This window comes from Panthera tigris, chromosome C2 (genome assembly GCF_018350195.1).
Source record: "Panthera tigris isolate Pti1 chromosome C2, P.tigris_Pti1_mat1.1, whole genome shotgun sequence".
Classification (NCBI taxonomy): Eukaryota; Metazoa; Chordata; class Mammalia; order Carnivora; family Felidae; genus Panthera; species Panthera tigris.
In genome coordinates this window covers 58,753,885-58,774,968 of record NC_056668.1, presented here as the reverse complement: position 1 = coordinate 58,774,968, position 21,084 = coordinate 58,753,885, and the positions used below count along the sequence as shown (strand labels likewise).

The window sequence follows — 21,084 nt, the reverse complement described above, 5'->3', positions numbered from 1 at the left end:
TGTGTTGTGTCTCACCATCAAATGAATCTTGAAATCTTCTAGAGCAAGAAGAAAGAATGTGTTCCTTGCTTCTCTCTTAGCTTCTGGTGGTGTGCTGGAAATCTTTGAAGTTCATTGGCTTGTGGAGGGTGTGCCTTGATCTCTGCCTTCATTTCTACATGGCATTCTCCATGTGTGTATGTGTCCAATTTCCCTCTTTTTGTAACGACACCAGTCATTGGATTAGGGTTTAACCTAATCCTGTGGCCTCATTGTAACTAATTAGATCTGCAATGACCCTGATCAAAATAAGGTCACATTTGAGTAAATGAGGGTTAGAATTTCAACAGAACACAATTCAACATAATAGGAAGACTTCATTAATCCACACATTATCTCTATCCTATCTGTGGCCATCAATTTTAATTTTTTGGTATGTACCCAAGAAAGTAAAGGCCTAAGTAAAGCAAAAGATATGTACAAAACACAAATGTTCACAGAAGCTTTAATTGTATTATTCTTGAAATGGAAAATCCAAGTACACAGCAAAATAGATGAATAAATTATGGCATGGTCAGACCAAAGAACAACTACGTGGCATTATAAAAATAAACCGTAGAAAGAATTTCATTTTTATGGAGTTCAAAAACTGGCAAAATGGTGATAGAAGTCAGAGTAGAGTTTCTCTCTCAGGAAGGGATATTGACAGAGAAGGAACAGGAAGGAAACTTCTTGAAGAGTGGAAATGGTCTTACCTTGGTTTTGGAGGTGACTATCTAGGTGCATACACGTAAAAATTCATGAAGCTATCCACTAAAGATTTGTGCATTTTACCATGTGTAATTTATGCTTCCCAAAATGCTACTTTCTAAATGAATTGCTACATAATTCATTTTGTCACTTCAGTACTTTGCAAGAACCAATGAATTATAGGTGTTGGGTTTTTTTCTTTATCACTCAACAAAACTCAGCAACATTTCCCGTTCGTGGCTAGTCCGTGGCTAACCGCTCCAAATGCATACTCAAGGGAGAATGTCAGTTTTGAGGGTACTGATCTCCATCAATATCATGGTGTCTGGTAAGTCTTATGCTGTGACATTTTTTTGCAAAAAGTAAAGATATTTTCAGTAGTGACAAGGAGGCCCTTTAGCCACTCGTAAAATGGTTTGTAATTTGTCCTAGTGGCAGTGATAAATTTGTTTATCATCCAGTAAACCTTCTGATCTACCCTATGTCAGTGGTGCACTGACTAGTTGTCCGGCTGAGTCCAGAGTAATGTGGAGACCCCTGGAATGGAGTGAAACTGAACTTGTGTGACTGGATAAAATGTAGTGTTTCCTCCAGTGTTTCAGTGTGCACTTTTATTGTCTCTGAATTCTCGTTTTTTGGACCTTATGTTTGTTTGTGTGATTATTGTTTCTCCTTTGATATTTCTAGTATTTCCAGCTCACAGGCTAAGAAAGAAACCCTAACTTTCTATTTGGGATTTTTAAATTTTAAAATAGAGGCAAAACGTATATGGGGAAAATTTGTTTCAGAAAACAAGGATCAGAGAACATAAGAATATAGTAATGATTATCGATTCAAAGTCTCTGATTTCAACCTCACACCAGAACAAACGGAATGTTATCCCAAAGCATGAACAGTAGAACAAATGAGTGGAGGAGATAAAATTAGAGCAGACTCAGGCAGGTGGAAACAAACTTTTGAATCCGTCCTGTCTTTCCTTCCAATGATCTGAAAGAAGTTCCAAAACATTCTGAGCAACACTGGCTTCCACATTTCCATATATGTCCAGTTAAGTGTGAGGAAAACCAGTTCTTTAGACAAAGAAAGATGGGAATCTAGGGCCAGGAAAGATGAAAGAAATTGGGAGGGAGGGAGGAACATTTGGGAGGAACTCAGAAGACAGTGAATAGCAGATTTGACTCATGAAAAATCACTAGAGAAATACTTACATGTGGCAGGAAACAGATGGCAACAAAAAGATGTAATTGAAAAGAGTAATTAAACATGTTCATGTAATTGACTCCATTACATATTTGGAGGGGAAAAACCGCAACATTAAAACATGTATTTGATAAAATTAAACATCCATTTAGTATAAAAAGGTGTTTGTTTGTTTGTTTGTTTGTTTTTTGCTGTTTGTATTTTAAGACTTAATTTTTTTCAGTGCAATTTTATGTTTACAGCAAAATTGAGAGGAAGGGGCAGAGATTTCCCATATACCTCACCTCCTAACCCCACCCAGGCACAGCTTCTATTTCATTATCAACATCCCCTCCAGAGTGTTACGTTTGTTACAAGTGATGAACCTACCCTGACACATAATCATCACCCCAAGGCCATAGTTTACATAGGGTTCATTTCTCGGTCTTGGGCATTCTATAGGTTTGAACAAAAGTACAATGGCCTGTATCCATTACTATAGTACCATACAGAGTAGTTTCACTGCCCTAAAAGTCCTCTGTGTTCTGTGTATTTATCCTCCCTCCCCTCTAAACCATGGCAACTGCTCATCTTTTTGGAGCCTCCACAGTTTCTGCCTTTTAATGAATATTTTATAGTTGGAATTATATGGTATGTAGCCTTTTCATAGGCTTTTTTCACTTAATAATAGGTATTTCAGTTTCCTCTTTGTCTTTTCATGGCTTTATAGGTCATTCTTTTTAGCACTGAACAATATTCTGTCGTCTGCATAATTCTAATTTATTAAAGCCATTTACCTACTGAAGGGCATCTTGGTTGTTTCCAAGTGTTGGCAACTAAGAATAAAATTGTTATTAACATCTGTGTGGGGGACTTTGTGGAGACATAATTTTCAACCTAACTGGGTAAATACCAAGGAGTGCTTTTGCTGGATCGTTTTGTAAGAGTGTGTTCAGTTTTTTTTTTTTTTTAAATACTTATTTATTTTTGAGACAGAGAGAGACAGAGCATGAACAGGGGAGGGCCAGAGAGAGAGGGAGACACAGAATCTGAAACAGGCTCCAGGCTCTGAGCTGTCAGCAGAGAGCCCGACGTGGGGCTCGAACTCACGGACCGTGAGATCATGACCTGAGCCGAAGTCGGACACTTAACCGACTGAGCCACCCAGTCGCCCCGAGTGTGTTCAGTTTTTTAAGAACTTGTCAAACTGTATTCCAAAGTTGCTGTAGCATTTTGCATTCCCACCAGCAATCAGTGAGTCCATGTTGCTTCCTATACTTGCCAGCATTTGGTATTATTAGTGGTGTAGATTTTGGCCATTCCTTGTGAATTACTGTCACTCATTTCACTTCTATATAAATATACTCTATCCAATTAAACATATATAAATATATTTATATAGTTACATATTAAATATCTATGTACTATATACAACATAAATATATATTCAAAGAATATATTATTGCTCTTATTATTTTGAATAAAATGTCTGTTGGATCAATTAAGAAAAAGAAAAAGAAAGCTTTTATTTAACATTCTCTTATTCATTCTCCAATTGTCTTTCTTCATTAATGTAGTTCTGAATTTCTGACTTATATTATTTCCTTCTCCTTGAAGGACTCTTAACATTTCTTACAAGGCAGGTCTACTGGAAGCAACTTCCCCCAATTTTTGTTTGTTTGAGAAAGTCTTTTATTTCCCTTTCACTTTTGAAGGGTAACTTTGTAGGATACAGAATTCTAGGGTAGTGGGTTTTTTTATTAACATTTTTAATATTTTATTTCATTCTCTCTTTGCATGGTTTCTTAGGAGAAGTTGGATATAATTCTCATCTTTATTTTTCTATGAGGTGTTTTATTTCTCTGAAGTTTTCTCAGATTTTTTTTATCTTTGATTTTCTATAGTTTGAATATGATATGCCAGGTCAAGTTTATTTCCCTCAGATTTTTTCTTGTTTTGTATTTTCCCAGCTTCCTGGAACTTTATTTAGTATCTTATAGTAACTTGGAGAAACTCTAAGTCATTGTTTCAAAAATTTCCTCTATTTTTTTTCTCTCATTCTTCTTTCTTTTGATTTTTCTATTACACATGTTTTACACATTTTGGTAGTTGTCCCACAGTCCTTGGATACCTGTTGTGTTTTTTTTTTAATTGTTTATTCTTTTTTTCAGTTTTGGAGGTTTCTATTGATATATTCTCTAGCTTAGAGATTCCTTCCTCAGCCATATCCAGACTATTAATAAGGTCATCAAAGACATTCTTCATTTCTGTTAATGTTTTTGATTTAATTTTGCCAATTTTGCCTCATGTATTTTGAAGCTGTTACTAGGTATAGAGCCATATCTTGTTTCATTGTACCATTGTTTTACTTTATTGTACCTTGAAGGTATCATGGTTTTTACAAGTTGAAGGTATGCCAAACGTGCATTGAGTACATCTATCAGCACCATTTTTCCAACAGCATTTGCTCACTTTGCGTCTCTGTGTCACATTTTGGTAATTCTTGAAATATTTGAAGCTTTGTCAGTACATTATATTTGTTGTGGTGATCTGTGATCAGTGATATTATGTAATTGTTTTGTGGTGTCACTAATCATGTCCATATGAGATGGTGGATGTAAGTGATACGTGTGTGTGTGTGTGTGTGTGTGTGTGTGTGTGTGTGTTTTGGCTCTTCCCCCATCTCTGTCTCCCTCTCATCAAGCCTCCCTCACACAACAATATTGATAGGTCTCCATAAGACACAACAATATTGATATTAGGCTAATAAATGACCCAATGACCTCTAAGTACTCAAGTGAAAGGAGGAGTTGCATATTTCTCACTTGAAATCAAAAGTTAGAAATGATTCATAAGCTTCGCGAGGAAGGCATGTTGAAAGCTGAGACGGGTCAAAAGCTAGGCCTCTTGTGCCAGCAGTTAGCCAGGTTATGAATGTGAAGGAAAAGTTCCTGAAGGAAATGAAAGTGCTATTCTCATGAACGCACTAATGATAAGGAAGTGAAACAACTTATTGCTGATAAGGAGAAAGTTTCAGTGATCTTGAAAGAAGACCCACACAGCTACAACATTTCCTGAAGCCAAAGCCTAATGCACAGCAAGGCCCTAACTCTCCTTGATTCTATGGAGACTGAAGGAGGTGAGGAAGCTGTGAAAGAAAAGTTGGAAGCTAGCAGAGGTTGGTTCATGAGGTTTAAAGAAAGAAACTGTCTCCATAACACAAAAGAGCAAGGTGAAGCAGCAGGTGCTGTTGTAGAAGCTGGAGCAAGTTATCCGGAAGATGTAGCTGAGATAATGCATGAAGGTGACTACACTAGGGGCACCTGAGTTGCTCAGTGGGTTAAGCATCCGATGTTGGCTCAGATCATGATCTCATGGTTTGTGAGTTTGAGCCCCATGTCGGGCATGTGCTGACAGCTCAGAGCCCGGAGCCTGCTTCAGATTCTGTGTCTCCCTCTCTGCCCACCCCTGTTTGTGCTCTGTCTCTCAAAAATGAATAAGTGTTAAAAAAAAAGTGACTACACTAGAGAACAGATTTTTAAAGAGACGAAATGGTCTTATATTGTAAGAAGATGTCATGACTTTCTGAAATTCTCCCTTTCTTGTATCCTGTATGTTTGTTTTTTGCTATAGTTTTCCAGTTTTAATAAGCAGTGAATCAATGAGTAAATTGAACTCTTTTGTATTTTCCTAATCTGCCTAGTTATTTTTGGAGGAGTGGGGTGTGGGGGAAGCATATATTTCTTGTTTGTGTTTTAATTCTCCTTTTATTTCTTTAAACATCCTCACCACATTTATTTTATGCCTGGTGTTTCATGATTCTACTATCTGAAGTTCTGAATCTTATTCTTCTCTCTAGGAATAACAGAGGGCAGCCAATAAAGAGAATATTTTCTGAATTTATGGTGGCTTGTTTTTTCCTATGTTTTGTAATCTTGGAATGTGAGCCCAAAATTGTGTGGCTTTGAGTATGAGAATTGGTTTGAATATAAAAACCTGGTGAAGGACAATGATTTTCCATTATGGCAAATAATCTGGGTCTTTACTCAATGCTATGGACTGAATGTGTCCTCCAAAACTCCTGTGTCAAAGCCCAATCTCCAATGGGATGTCATTTGGAGAAGGAGGCTTTGGGAAGTAACTTTGTCATGAGGATAGAGCTCTCAGATTAGTACCTTTATAAGAAGAGACCCAAGAGAGCCTGCTTTTTCTCTTTCTCTCTCCCTCTGCCACTCCATGTGAGAATACAGTGAGAAGACAGCTGTCTACAAGCCAGGAAGTGGGCTTTCATTGGACATCATGTCTGCTAGTACTTTGATCTTAGACTTCCAGCTTCTAGAACTGTGAGATAAAGTGTTTGTTATTACGCCATTCTTTGGCATTTTTGTTGCAGGAAGCAAAACTGATGTAAGACACCCATTTATCCTTGATCTGGCCATATAAGGCAAACCATACCGTCTTTGGCTGCCCTTCTCTCTTACCCTTAAGAACGTTAAGATTTATCTGGCTTTTGCCACAGATCTTTCAGGTCAGAGCCTCTTGGTTGTCATTCTGGCCTCGCTACTGTTTATGATTATGTACTTTGCCCCTGACTATTAAGTGCTGTCACCTTGTCTTGGTATTGCAGAATCCTATCACCCTCTCTGTGGCCAGCCCCACACTTTCCCACAGATGATGGGAACCTCCCTAGATAGTGTGCATGGATATCAGCAGTCTGGTGATTTGGGAGAAGGCCCACAACCCTGAGCACTTCAGGGAATTTCCCTCGTGTAAATAAAAAGGAGGGTTTCAGAATTCTGTCTGCTTTTGTGGGATGGAGAGAAGACACAGAATCCTAAGACTTCCACCTCAAAAGGACCGTCGGGAATGGAGAAGGTACCTCCTTAGGAAAGGTCTGAGAGACCTCCCAGAATCTCCAGCTGGGCTGACAGGTGAATATCTTTTTCTGAAGAAACCAGGCAGTAAAGATGGCGGGGGTGGGGGGTGGGGGGTGGGTGGGAGGGGTGGGTGGTGGTGACAGCTCCTTCAAGTGTGAAGACACGAGCAATGCAAACCTTTCAAAACATTCAAGGAAACATGACATCACTAAAAGAACAATATCAAGCCCCAGTGGCTGATCTCAAAGCAATGGAGCTCTGCATGCCTGACAAAGAATTCAAAAATAGTTTACTTAAGGAAGCTCAGTGAGCTACAGGAGAACACAGTTTGACCCCTAAATAGAATCTAGAAAACAATCTATGAGCAAAGGGAGTGTTCAAAAAAAGAGGTAGAAATCATGTAAAGGACACAATGGCAAATTTTATGCAAAGACTACACTGAAAAATTCAATCAAGAGTTCCAACAGCAGAGTCATCAAGCAGAAGAAATAATTAGTGAACACAAAGACATAATTTGAAATCATCCAGTCAGAGATAAAAAACAAACCAGCAGAAAGAATGGAAGTGAGGGAAGAAAGTCTCGGGATGTTATGAAACACCAACAAACCAAGCAATATAGGCATTACTGGAGCCCCAGATAAGCATAAAAGAAAGGAGCAGAAAGCTTATGCAAAGTACTAATGAGAGGCAATCTCCTAAATCTGTGGGGAATGAACATCCAGATCCATGAAGACCACAGAACTTGACTGACTGTAAAGAAATCTGCACTAAGACACATTACAATCAAATAGAAAAGAGAAACTTTTGAAAGCAGCAGAGGAAAAGTGAGTGGTCGTATATAAAGGATGCCCAGATTTCTCAGCACAGACCTTGCAGACCCAGAGAGTGGGATGATACCTTCAAAGTGCTGAAAGAAAAATCCAGCCATGGAAATCCTTCACTTGGAAAACCGAAATAAAGGTGAGGTAAAGACTTTCCTAGAAAAAACAAGAAGCTGACAGACTTCATCAGTACTAAACCTAGCTTACAAGAAATTCTAAAGGGAGCACTTCAAATTGAAATAAGAGGATGCTGGGCCACTTAGGTGGCTCAGTCGGTTAGGTGTACGACCCTTGCGTTTGTCTCAGGTCATGATCTCTTGGTCGTGGGGTCGAGCCCAGATTGGACTCTGTGGTGACAGTGTGGAGCCAGGTTGGGATTCTCTCTCTATTCCTCTCACTCTGCACCACCCCAATCGAACTCTCCCAAAAACAAATAAAGTGAAAATAAATAAATAAATAAATGAAATGAAATGAGAGGGTGCTACCCAGCAACATGGTGACATATGTAGAGTAAAACACATTGGTAAAGGCCTATATATAATTAAATTCAGAATAATGTAATCCCATAATGGTGGTGTGTGAATTACTTTTAACACTAGTACACATGCTTAAAAAAACTTCTAAAATAACTATAGCTATAATAATCTGTTAGTGAATACACAAGTTAAAAATATGTAAATTGTGACATCGGTAAAATAAAATGAGGGAGGAGATGTAAAAATATTGAGTATTACATGCAATAAAATTACACTGTAATCAGCTTAAAGTAAGTATAAGGTGTTGTACATATGCCTCATAGTTACCACAAAGAAAAACATTTTGTAGATACAAAAAGATATAGAAAAAGAAATCAAATCATACTGCAAAAAAAAAAAAAATCATCAAATCACAAAGGAAGCCAGCAAGAGAGGAAGAAAGGAATAACGGAACTTCAAAACAGTCAGAAAACAATGAACACAATAGCAATAGTACGTACTTACTTTCCTATCAGTTGTCTTAATATAAATATAGGGGCACCTGGGTGGCTTAGTTGGTTGAGCATCTGACTTTAGCTCAGGTCATGATATCGTGGTTTGGGAGTTGGAACCCCATATCGGGAGCCTGTTTGGATCCTCTGTCCTCCTCTCTCTGCCCCTCCCCTGCTTGTTCTCTCTCTCTATCTCTATCTTTTTTTTTCAAAAATAAATAAACATTTAAAAAATTAAATGGACTAAATTCTCCAATCACATGTATATAGTGGACAAATGGATAAAAAACCAAGATTCAACAATATGCCACCTACAAGAGACTGACTTTAGCCAAGAATATACGCAGGCTGAAAGTGAATGGATGGAAAAAAGTGTTCCAGGGAAAGAAAAACCAAAAGAAGGTAAGGATAGCTATATTTAATATTAGAGAAAATAGACTTCAAGTCAAAAACTGTAACTAAAGACAGAGATCTTCACTCTCTAAAGGTAAAGAAGTCATTTCATCAAAAGAATTTAACATTTGTAAATATTTATGCATCCAACATCAGAGCACCTAAATATATAGAGCAGATATTAACAGACCTGAAGAAGAAATAGAAAACAATACAGCATTTACAGGGAACTGTAACAACCCACACTGAAAAATGAACAGATGATTCCAAATAAAACCAATAAGGAAACAATGGACTTGAACAACACTGTAGGCCAAATGGCCCAACAGACATGTATAGAACATTCTTTCCAACAATAGCAGAATACATTCTTCTCAAGCACACACAGAATATTCCACAGGATAAATCATAATTTAAAAAAAATTGTTGTGTTTTACTTCATATAGATCTTTTCAGAACCCAGATTTGAAGTAGATTAGGACTAATCTGATTGTCAGAAAAGTCTTTGATTGTCAGAAAGTCTAAGGGAAGGAATGCATGCGGGTCCCAGGAAGGATGGAATTAGAAACTTTAGCTAGTTTCTTTCTCTCTCTCTCTCTCTCTCTCTGCTTCTGCTTCATTCTTTCCAGGATAGATGCATTAGTCAGCAGTCCTCAGGGAAACAGAATAATGGCGAGAGAAGGGAGAGACAGGAGAGAGGAAGGGAGGGGAAAGAGAGAGACTTTTTAATGAATTGGTTCACATGATTGTAGAGGCTTGGCAAGTCCAGAATCAGCAGGCTGGGCAAGCGGCTGGACAGCCAGGAAGAGGAGCAGTTTGAGCCTGAGAGCAGACTGCTATAGAACTTCCCTTTCCCAGCAAGTCAGTCTTTTTTTAAATAACACCTTCAACTGTTTGGACAAGGCTTACACACGTTATGGAAGGTAATTTCCTTTACTGAAAGTCTATCCATTTAAATGTTAGAATCTTATCTAAAAAAATACCTTCACAGAAACATCGAGAATTGTGTTTAACTAAATATATCTAGGAACCATGGCCTCACCAAGTAGACACATAAATTTAGTGATCACTGTAAGAAAAGGGGAGGAAAAGAAGAATGGACTATTCTCAATCTGGTTCCAAAATTCTCGTGAAAGTACTCTCATTTGTGCAGCTGGGTGAGGTGCCCACCAGTGTACTGAACAAATTTAATCAGGGGGTGGATCTGGAGAAAACACTATACTCAGTCCCCTTCATGTGAGGTACCCATGATGCAACAATTCACTGTGGTTAGGAGAGTGGAGGCAGGGTTACCCTGGAGAAAATTATTGTCTAGTACAGAGCAAGGTGTCTCATAAATGGGAAATCATTGATGAAGAGCTTATGGCATAATTTTCAAATGTTAACATGGTTTTCAACATAATGACGGAATAACTTTTAGTTCCTGTTTTGTAAATCTTTTTTGTGGAATTTAATTACAAATAACTGATTGTCTATCATAGTGTATGTAAGATGTGGATAAACAGTGGCTTGCACTCCATTTAAGTCTCTAAAATTGGTTTCATTCACTTTTCTCTCAATATTTTCTAGCTTCAACAAACAGTTCACTTATGGACAGACAACAGAGAAGTTTCATACTCCCTGTGGAAGGTAATATGATTTTTAATTTTTTTCTAGAGGTCAGTGCTAAAGGGAAAAGTGTTGAACTTCCTCAGGAACAGAGTTGATGGTCTGGTCACGGGGCTGTCCTGAGCCCGGATGAAGAGTATGATGGTCTGAGTGCTGAGGTGTGAGGGACCCTGAATGACCCCGGGCGTCCTCCCCCCGGGCAGTGCACATTCCATCTGAGGATTATGGAGCCCTCCCTGTCAGGCACTGTGCTAGGCCATGTGGGGAACACGGGGACAAACAAGAGTAGCTAGAGCCCCACAGCGCCCTAAGGGGCTCATTTCGCAGGGGAGCCCAGATGTCAGCACAGATGGCATTTGACGGAGGAGATGAGCACTCACATCAAGTGTGCTGGGAGTGTAGAGGAGAAGGCGAAGCAGCAAGGCTCTGAGAAGGCTTCACGGCAGGGGCAGCGTGTGAAATGGCTCTTAGGGGAAGAGGAGCGTTTTCGTGGACAAAGAGTGGTCTGTAGGCCACCCCAGTCTGCAGGAACGATGTGAGGAAAGACCCAGATATGCAGCGGTGCTTGGTGTTTTCTTTGTGAAGTGTGGGGGCGACTGAGGGGTGATAAGATGGCAAAGTGAGTCCATCTGCAAAAGAGGGCTTTCAAAGGTAACACAAGGACATGTAAGTGCTGTCTTCAGGCGGGGAGAGGTCTCTGGGGTGTTAGATGGAGGGGATCACACCCGTGTCCCAGAATCCTGGACCTGCTGCAAGGTCAGGTGTGAACCGAAGAGGGGAGAGATTGGAGACGGACACAGACGTCAGGAGACTTCTGCAGGAATCCAGGTGTGTGGTGATGGGGTCGTAATCTAATATCTGGCAGTGAAGACAGAAAGGAAAAGTCCAAAATCTCATAGGGATTGGTCTGTGTGCAGAAGGGCTGGAGGAGCCTGGAGGAGAGTCATAGACACAGGATGCAGAAAAGCTGGAAGGTGACTGCTGGTTCTGGAGCCAATAGGAGAATCCACCCGCTATTCCCCTGTGATGCAGGAGGTGAAATCTCGGTAGCTGATCACAGGGCTGTGAGGAGATTATATTTGTTAGACAGGTGCCAACCCCACTGAGTTTGGGGGAGTGACTGGTCACTGGTAAATTATCGCAACAGGTGTGAATAGAGAAAGAGAAGGATTAAGAAAGGGTGAGTAACAGGAATCACAGAAGTCCCATCACAGGTGAAGGGGGATTGCTGGAGGGTCCTAGAGCAGAGGAAGGTGAAAGAACAGAGATTGTCCATGGTGCTTGGGATCCTCACCCTGGGAGCCACTTCTCTGGAGACGGTGCCCCTGTTAAAAATGCATATGATTATTTGATTAGCTAGTAATTTCCTTTTAAAGAAGAGACTCAGATCTTGAGCCTCAATAGCAGGCAAAATATTAAAACCTTAGACTGTTCACAAGCAGAAGTGCAAACCCCTGAGAACACAAAAGAAAATTCACAACGTGTTCTGCACCACCCTCTTCCCTATTTGATTTCATCTTCAGTATCTTATTTTTGGGCACATGGATGTTCACCCACACCCCCTCTAGCTGTTCTCTAAGCAGCTAACTTTTTGCTTGTCTCCAACCTTGGCCAAGGCTCATTTTCACTGTGTACACGGGGTGCCACTTGTAGTGGTGAATGGATCATGGATTTCACTGCCCTCTCAGATCTGCTTTAAAATCTGCCCACCACCCCCCATTGAGGTACATGGGTGGCTCAGTCAGTTAAGCATCTGACTCTTGATTTAGGCTCAGGTCATGATTTTATGGTCATGAGTCAAGCCCCATCTGGGTTCCATGCTGGGCTGGGTGTGGAGCCTACTTAAGTTTCTCTCCCTCTCTTTCCCTCAGCCACTCTCTCAAAAATAAATAATAAGTAAATAAGTAAATAAATAAATAAATAAATAAATAAATAAAATATGTAAGTAAGTAAATATCCTCTCTTGCTTCCTGTTGTTATGGGATCTTGATGGTCTGTGAAATGCGAGGGCATGAGTCCATCATCACAGAAGAGGCAGGATACACCAAAAAAGGAGAGGAGGGATCTCAAATGAGAGTTTAGCACCCACAAGCTCCATGCACAAAACAATTTTGCCCCATCACGCTAGTTCTGCTCAATGTAAAGTGATGAGCTCCTTGCCAGTCAGCTGGGTTACAGGTGCATGGACCCTGACTTCCTTAATCCTGTCTCAGCAAACCCCTCCCGGTCAGACACCCATTATGTTGTATGTCGCAGGGCTTAATTTTGACTTTAAAGTTGGACAAAGGGAGTGAATTTATGAAATTCTTGTAATTCAAATATAGAGACGCAATCTGTGTGCAGAGTTCACAGTTGAACTGTTTGGCAGTGTACGTGTGACTCAATAGGAAGGAAGGAAGGAAGATCTGTTGATTTTACTGATTGTGATTCTCCAAATAAAATATTAGCTTTAAAAATGTCCAGATTGGTCAACATGAATGCCATCTTATGTTTTTAATGATTATGTTTGCCCAAATTGCCACTCTTAGGGGTAAGCATTTAGTTCTGATATTACTGATTTATTCTCTCTCATTAATACTTAGGAGGAGAGGGGTGGGTGGGTGGCTCACTTGGTTAAGCATCTGACTTCAGCTCAGGTCATGATTTTGCGGTTCGTGAGTTCAAGCCCTGCATCAGGCTCTGTGTTGACAGCTCAGAGCTTGTAGTCTGCTTCAGATTTTCTCTCTGTCCCTCCCCCCACTCACACTCTCTCTCAAAAATAAATGAACATTAAACAAATTTTTAAAAAAATTCTAGGTGGAGAAAACCAAATCATCAGTTTTTCTAGTTTCTATCCTAGTAAGCATGAGTTACAAGATAAATCTAATAGTCTCTATGACAAAAAGATTAGATTTAGATGATTTTGTCCGTTAATTCATATTGTGTTTTCTTGTTTGTTTCTTACATATCAAAGCCTGTGAATCAATGTACAAATGCTTAAAATATTACACTGAAAATAGGTATAGCTTATCTAAGACCACAGTATAAAGGAGAAAATGGGTTCATCTTTGGATTTGTTTTAATGTGTTGTATGCGTTTTGCACATGTTTAATTTTTTATGTAAGCCTAATATTTTTGGAATAAGGTTACCAGCAAAGTCATGTTCTAATATACTTTAAATATTATGTCATAGAAAATTTAACATGGATTTCTTTTTCAACTTTTTCTTCATCATTCGCTTTGTGCGTGTGTTCAGCTAACACTTCCCTGTCTGAACCTGTGGATACAAAGGCTGTGCTCTCTTGCCCTCCGACCACCCAGAAAGCTGTGCTGGTAACAATAAGATGGGAAATAATCCTCAGAGACAAGCCTTCCTGCACCAGAGCCTACAGGAGAGATACAAATGAGACCAGGGCCATAAACTGTAGTGACGAGACAATATCCTGGGACTCCAGACCTGATCGGAATCCCGCCCTTCAGATCAATCCAGTGGCCATCACTCATGATGGATATTACAGGTGTGAAGTGGTCACAACTCATGGGCATTTCTATCATGGATATCACCTGACAGTGTTAGGTAAGGAGCATCGTATATTGTGGGATGTCAGATAACCAGATTTGGACTGAAACAGATGTCTCTCTCTATTCCATATCCGTGTGTTAAGACTGAAGCATTTTCCCCTGCATCTCTGCAGTGCCCCCCGACGTGACCCTGTTTCAACTTGAGAATGGAACTATCGTGTGTAGGGCAGCTGCAGGGAAGCCAGCGGCGCAGATCTCCTGGACCCCAGGGGGAGATTGTCACACTGTGGAAGAGCCACTGGGCAACGACACAGTGACCGTCCAGAGTTCGTGCCGCTGGGAGGACCACCGGGTATCTAAGGTGTCCTGCTCTGTGTCCCATCTGACTGGCAACAGGAGTCTGTCCATTGAGAGGAATTCTGGTTAGTAATTCCAGCTTTTGTATGATGATTTCATTCCTTCAGAAAAGCTATGGAAGAATGAAAAAGGAGTGTATGGTCAATTTCACTCAAGGATAATCTCTCCAGCCGCTCTTTTATGTCCTTCTTCTCCACCATTCAGAATTATGTCCAGAAGACTAATGCAGAAGTTTGTTTTAAGAAGCCATATTTTAAATGATGTTTACTTTTTAATAATTATAATAAAATAATTTAATAATTTAAATTATTAAATGTAATTATTTCTGTTCTGTGCAAGTAGTAACTTGCCTTGAGTAGTGAATGTACTATTAAAATAATACTTATGGTTTTAGGAGAAGGATAAAGTGTATTTTTAAGTGAATATTTATGCTTTTTAAGAAGGATCCAGTCACTCATAAGTTTTCTTCACAATTTTTTTTGGTAGGATTTTATTTTCCAGGTTCTTCTATAATTTCTTAGCTATAGTATAATAACCTCAATGATCAATTTCAAGTTTACTCTAGGTACTTCTTAATTGTCACTAAACTCACTGACAAAATTAGGAAACTCCTCTTAATGCTATTTTCACATGGTCAAATGTATAGATAATCCATCTGTTCCTTTTTTTTTTTTTTGAAAACATCCCTTCTTGAGTTTTTACACACTCTTGTTCCAATCTGGCCTGCTGGGTCACTAGACCTGCTGCACAGATATTGTCCTGGACACTTTCCTTCCCTTGGTTCGTCCTCTGCTTGATTCCATGTCTGTTTAATTGAGTTTCTTCTGCCTTCCTGACATTTGCTAGTTTTAATGTCTTTGTTTTAGGTATGAAGCTTTTCTTTACTCTGGTAATCCTTGGTTCTCCAATCATTTCAGAGTGAGCATTCAAAACTGAGCTGATTGGAAGCTATGCTGTCTGTGGGTGGTCCTGCCAACCAGTTGGCATCAATAGGCAGAAAGAGGGAAAATGAACTTCTCTTTTCTAATGACGGATTCTTTAATTACCTGAAGGTCTTATCTCCGAGTCTGTTCAGGTTCTGCAGAAAATAAGTCTCCAGTCTATTGTCTTAGTGGTATAAGGCTGACTGTTAGTGTTATGGGAGCAGGGAAATAGAGGGAAGTTGTGTGCGTGTGTGTGTGTGTGTGTGTGTGAGAGAGAGAGACAGAGACAGAGACACAGAGAGAGAGAGAGAGACTGTTCAGAACTCAGCCTTTTCTTTAGCATCTCTCTTTAGTCTGGCACTTCATCTCCACCCTCCACTGTCTGGATCCTTGACTCTGGATTCTCTCTAGTTCACTTTTTCTGGGTCACACTTCCTGTTTCCTGCTGTTTGCGGAAGGCGCACAGGGTGCGAGTGGACTGGGCAGCCTACCTCTTCTCAATACAGACCTTCAAAGAAGCTTCCAACTGTTAGCTCACCTTCACCTCCCACGTACCCCTTCTTATACATTTAGCCCTTCCTGTTCTGGAGTCTTCTAGATGTTCTGTGGGCACTAAGATCCTTCTGTTATTCCACCCTAAAGGACTTGCCTTTTTCTGTTCATGTTTCACCTTAAAACAAGTTGAAATATCTCATCTGCTTGTCTTCCGCCATGTTCTCTTTGTCTTGGCGAGTCTATACTTAAAAAAATTACCTACTGATATTTTAGTCAGTTTTAAGAAGGAAGAAGAGAAAAACCCATGTCTTTAAACCACCACTTTCCAATATCCATTCGTAAAGTGATTTAAAAAAGGATTTTAGCAGTATTTCCTGAGAAGAGTAACTGTGCCCTGGTTGTGTATGAAATTCGACCACCTGGTGATACCATATGCTGTCCTACCTATAGAACCTCAGGGTTGAAGGACTGTCTGGTCCACTCCCAGCCAGTGCAGGGTCTCCTTCCTGTCTCACTTGGAGGGCAGATCTTCAACCTCTGAGGTTACACTTCTAATGAAAGATGGTGCATTAGTTTTCAAGAGGGGGTTTCAAAATGGTGTTGTTGATTTTAACTGCAAAGAGATGTTTATTTTCAAATAAAATACAGAGAAATGCAATGTGTCAAAACAAACTGTTGAAGGAAGGCAGAGGGACTGGACGGCAGGCTGCTTAGTTTCCACTCACCTCCCTCTGCTGGGGGACCCATTCAGGGAACAGCAGGAGCCAGGTCTTAAAATCACTGCCTCTCAGAGCTGGCAATTCCTTTGGTGACTTCTTCTGTTGTCAGACTGAGTTTTATATGGCTGACAGCATTTAATACATGATGGAAATTTGCCTCCATGCATTCAGTCAGTTTCAAGGCCCTGGAAGAACAGTGACCTCAGAATTAGGTTATTTTTCCAACTACTGCCATTACAACTCCCCATTTATTTCTAAATTGTGGAGATGAGAAACATCCTGCTATTACTATTACCAAGAAATCTACTTTCCATATCTGTCCTATATGAATTCACCAGTCATGAATTCTTAAAGCCGCAAAATCCTGACTTAGGATGACGTCTTGCCAGAAACCTTAGGATCAGAACAGATAAAGCAACTTTATTATAACCATTATTTGGACTCTTAATGGCTCAGAAATGTTTATAATAAAATCACAGAAGTGAATTTCATGAACTATGAGACATCCTTGAAACAGTATATATGTACATATATATGTGTATATCTGTATACACATATATATTATACTTTTATGTATATATATATATATATATATTTATTTTCAATAAACTTTAGTCTTTAGTGCAGGATTAGGTTCATAGCAAAATTGAGTGGAAATCACAGAGTTCCCATATAACCTCTGACCCACTACATTCACACCCTCCTCCCCTGCCTCCATCACTTATGCCACCCGGGTACATTTGGAATAGTTGATGAGCCAACGTTAACACATTATCACTCAAAGTACATAGTTTAATTAAGGGTCACCCTAGGTGTACCTTCTGTGAGTTTTAGGAACTATGCAGATGGCAGGGATCCCCCATTGTAGTTTCACACAGAGTAGTTTCATTGTCCTAAAAGTCCTCCAGGCTTCACCTATTCCTTCCTCCCTTCACCCTAACCTCTAACAACCCCTGATCTTTTCACTGTCTCCATAGTTTTGCCTTTTCCAGAATGTCACGTACATGGAATCATACAGAACGTAGCATTCTCAGACTGGCTTCTTTCACTTAGTAAGATGCATTTAATTTCTTCCGTGTCTTTTCATGTCTTGGCAGCTCATTTCTTGGTAGTGCTAAATAATATTCCCTTGTCTGGATGCACCACAGTTAAACCATGTATTTTTTTGTGTCTATATTTACAGGAGACAAGTTACCACAAAAATTTGTTGTATGTATCACCTTCTTTATTTTGATTACTTTGGTCATTGTGGGATCCATTTGCCTTTTGAAAATCGATGTCTGCAGGTACTGACTAATGTTTTTTCTTCCACAGCTTTATTAAGCCAGAAGGGGTCAGAAATAGGGAACTGACAGGTGAAATTAATATGCTAACATCAACTTCCCATAGTCAAAAAGCATGTCCTAAATGTGTTAGATTTGGACTACTCTAAATGACAGGAGGGATTTTGCTTGGTCACTTAGGCATGCAAGCACAGTGATTTAGTCCATTTAAGACAGGATCTTGGGAGAGATAGTGTATACTAAATTTCTAAACCAGTAAATAGTAATTCATTTTATGTCACATATTTTCCATATATTAGGCTTCTGTTTCATAATTCCACTTCCTTTTCCAAAATTTGGAATTAACTTGTCTACATGTATTAACCAAAAGCATCATTCTTATTTCTGGTAGTTCAGGTCTGATTTTATGTATTCTATCAAATATGAATCACACTTGTCAATAGTATATTGTTTTGTTTTCCCATTTTTAAGTAAATAATGATGTTTCCTTCATTCACTCCAGCTTATTTTTATATTTTGCAGAGAATACTAATTAAAAAAACAGAAGTTACTTCAGTTGTTGAGGAGGTAAGATAACATTAAAAAGAATATTTGCAAACTTTTAAGCCATAAAGTCAAAATATAGCTACATAATTTTTAATTTGCATTATATTAGTATTTTAATTGGAAAGTAAAAATTCTAATTTTATAATGCTCACAGTCAGGCATACTTATTTTGTTAATTATCTACCATGTACTATTTATATGTACCCTAAACCATATTTTCATTTCAAGAACTGTATGTTACAAAACACAGAATGTTTGCCTCATTTAGACTATAATCTTTGGAGAAAATGATTTGGTTTTTCCTTCCCTATGAAACCATCTCTAATCCTTGACTTCCCTTTCTCAATACTATCATCATTTTCCTCTTACCTGGGCTTAAATCTTATCCTGCTCCAAATCTCATAACTAGTAGCTTACCAAGTCTTTGACCCTCTCCTTTGAAATACCTTTCATATTACTTCATTTCTTCTCCATTTCCACTTTCACACAATCTTTTTCGTTTGACACTGAGACCTACATAATCAACAATTTTTTTGATAAAATAATAGAAAAGAGTCTTTCTCTTATGTCCATGTAAGCCTAGAGATGCAAATACAAGCACTATTGGTAGAAACTAAAGCTGTGGACACCAGTTAGGAAAACGTAGGAAATTAGTGACTTCTGGCTTTTGTGAATGGATTTTTGACTTTGAGTTCTTTCTTAGGATGAAATGCAATCCTATGGCAGCTACACAGAGAAGAGCAATCTATGACACTGTGAGCAGAGTGAGGAGGTCTCAGGTGTTACAAAACGAAGTTGATGGGCTGTGTCTCCATACTTCATAAGTTACTTGAATCTAGCACCAGAACAAATGAATAAAGAAACAGTAAAGCTACTCTTTTGATTTTCTTAGAATTCTAGAATGCAAAATATAATCAGTCTTTGAGATCTTTTAAAACAACACAGGCAGAGCTATTGCGTTCATTTGAATGGTTACAAAAATTCCATTTTATGGTTATGTGAAAATTTAGTTAACCATAGACCTAATTATGGACATTTAGATGATTTAAATTTTGTTTGTTTTGCTATTATAAACAATACCACATAGATATATCTCTTTGCATTTGCTTGAGTATATTTGTACAATAATTCCCTTGGGAGGAATTAGAAATTCCTTGAGGGGAATTGTGCATTTTCATTATTGACTGATGTGTCAAGTTGTACCAATTTACATTCCTTTCAACTGTATTTGATTCTGTCTTTTTCTATACCATTACTTTTATATCTGCAAGATTGCCACTTTTTGTTTTTAATCAACCAGTTAATAAATATGATGTCAGAGTATAATAAGAATCACACTATTTAACAAAACCGGATTTATGTTTTTGTCATTTTTGTGGGAAGGAGCAGGAATGAGAGAGGGAACACATGTGAGCAATTCGTATTCTGAATGCATTCTATGGCTATAGAGATATTGGTAACTAATACCTAACATTTTTGCAGATGTGATAAATTGAAAATGTGTATTTTTATGGTGTACATTTTATTGTGAGGTATTGAGCAAGTAACAGATTTTCATTGACTAAATAAGCAGCTAAATATGCATTATGAAGAATTTGGGTATCCATAAAATATGGTGCATGTGATAAGAGGATAGCTAATGGATGACATGACCTTGCCCTATTATTTAGGTGGAATACAGTATTAATCATGTGTACATTGTTTATAATATTTTCAAAAAATTTTTAATTTTGAAAATTTATGAAAAAAACAGTCTGCTTCTCCATGGCAGGAAAAACATTAAACATTTTCACCATGGTAGGGGCTCCTGGTTGGTTCGGTCAATTAAGCATCCAACTCTTGACTTTTGCTCAGATCATGATCTCACGATTTGTGGGATCAAGCCTCATGCACTGTCACTGCAGATCCTGCTTGGGATTCTCTCTCCCCCTCCCTCTGTCCTTCCCCCTACATGTGTACCTACACTCTCTCTTTCTTTTTCTCTCTCAGAATAAATGGATAAACTTTTTTCATCATGGTAGAAATTAAAACGAAATCCATTCATTTTTCAATTATGCCATTTGAAACACTTAAGACAGTTCTTCTGTCACTGTTCTTCTCCCTCCAGCCATTTTGGCTACACTAGGCTTTATCTTTAAAATATTTTTCATTCATTTTGGAGGTAAAACTAATGTAATGACATTTGGCACATGATTTTCACCAAACCATTTTGACACCATTTGCTAAAACAAAAAAACAATCCATTAAGTTTCTCCACATAAGTTTATCGAGTAATGCACACAACAGACACCATAACCCTGTCCTTGACATTCTTAATTCTCCATCCATCCTTGCTTGGGAGGAGACTCACAGTTAAATGGGTTCAAAACAAAGCAAAGCAAAATTGTATTTACATCTTAACTTGCTAATGTCAAAACAGCCATGTAAATGACACTTAAAAGACTTCAAGATAATTTATAAGTGCTAAATTATGTGGCACAGGAAATAAATGTATTAAAATCTTCCACTACAGGGGTGCTAAATGTGATTGAACATCAGAATCACGTGAGGAAATGAATACAAAATTATATAGATCACCCAAATGCAGTTTAGATCTGCTGAATCAGAAAAACATGGAAACTAAAACAGGCTCTCCAGGAAGCAGAGGCTGAGATGGAGTTAGGAGCAGTAAAGGTTAATTGGGAGA

General features: G+C 38.7%; 1 protein-coding gene across 2 annotated transcripts; it reads left to right on the top strand.

The window, feature by feature from the left end:
- Positions 1-969: 969 nt before the first annotated feature.
- LOC122242037 (cell surface glycoprotein CD200 receptor 1-like) lies at positions 970-19,272 on the top strand. Of its 2 annotated transcripts, XM_042999040.1 has the most exons (7): positions 970-1,057; positions 10,536-10,595; positions 13,810-14,130; positions 14,249-14,497; positions 17,753-17,778; positions 18,375-18,419; positions 19,102-19,272. In XM_042999040.1, the coding sequence occupies exons 1-7, from the start codon at positions 994-996 to the stop codon at positions 19,147-19,149; spliced, it is 813 nt and encodes a 270-aa protein (XP_042854974.1). In that variant the 5' UTR covers positions 970-993; the 3' UTR covers positions 19,150-19,272. The 2 variants fall into 2 exon arrangements, with proteins under 2 accessions (XP_042854974.1, XP_042854975.1); XM_042999041.1 differs by lacking the exon at positions 17,753-17,778.
- Positions 19,273-21,084: the final 1,812 nt, after the last annotated feature.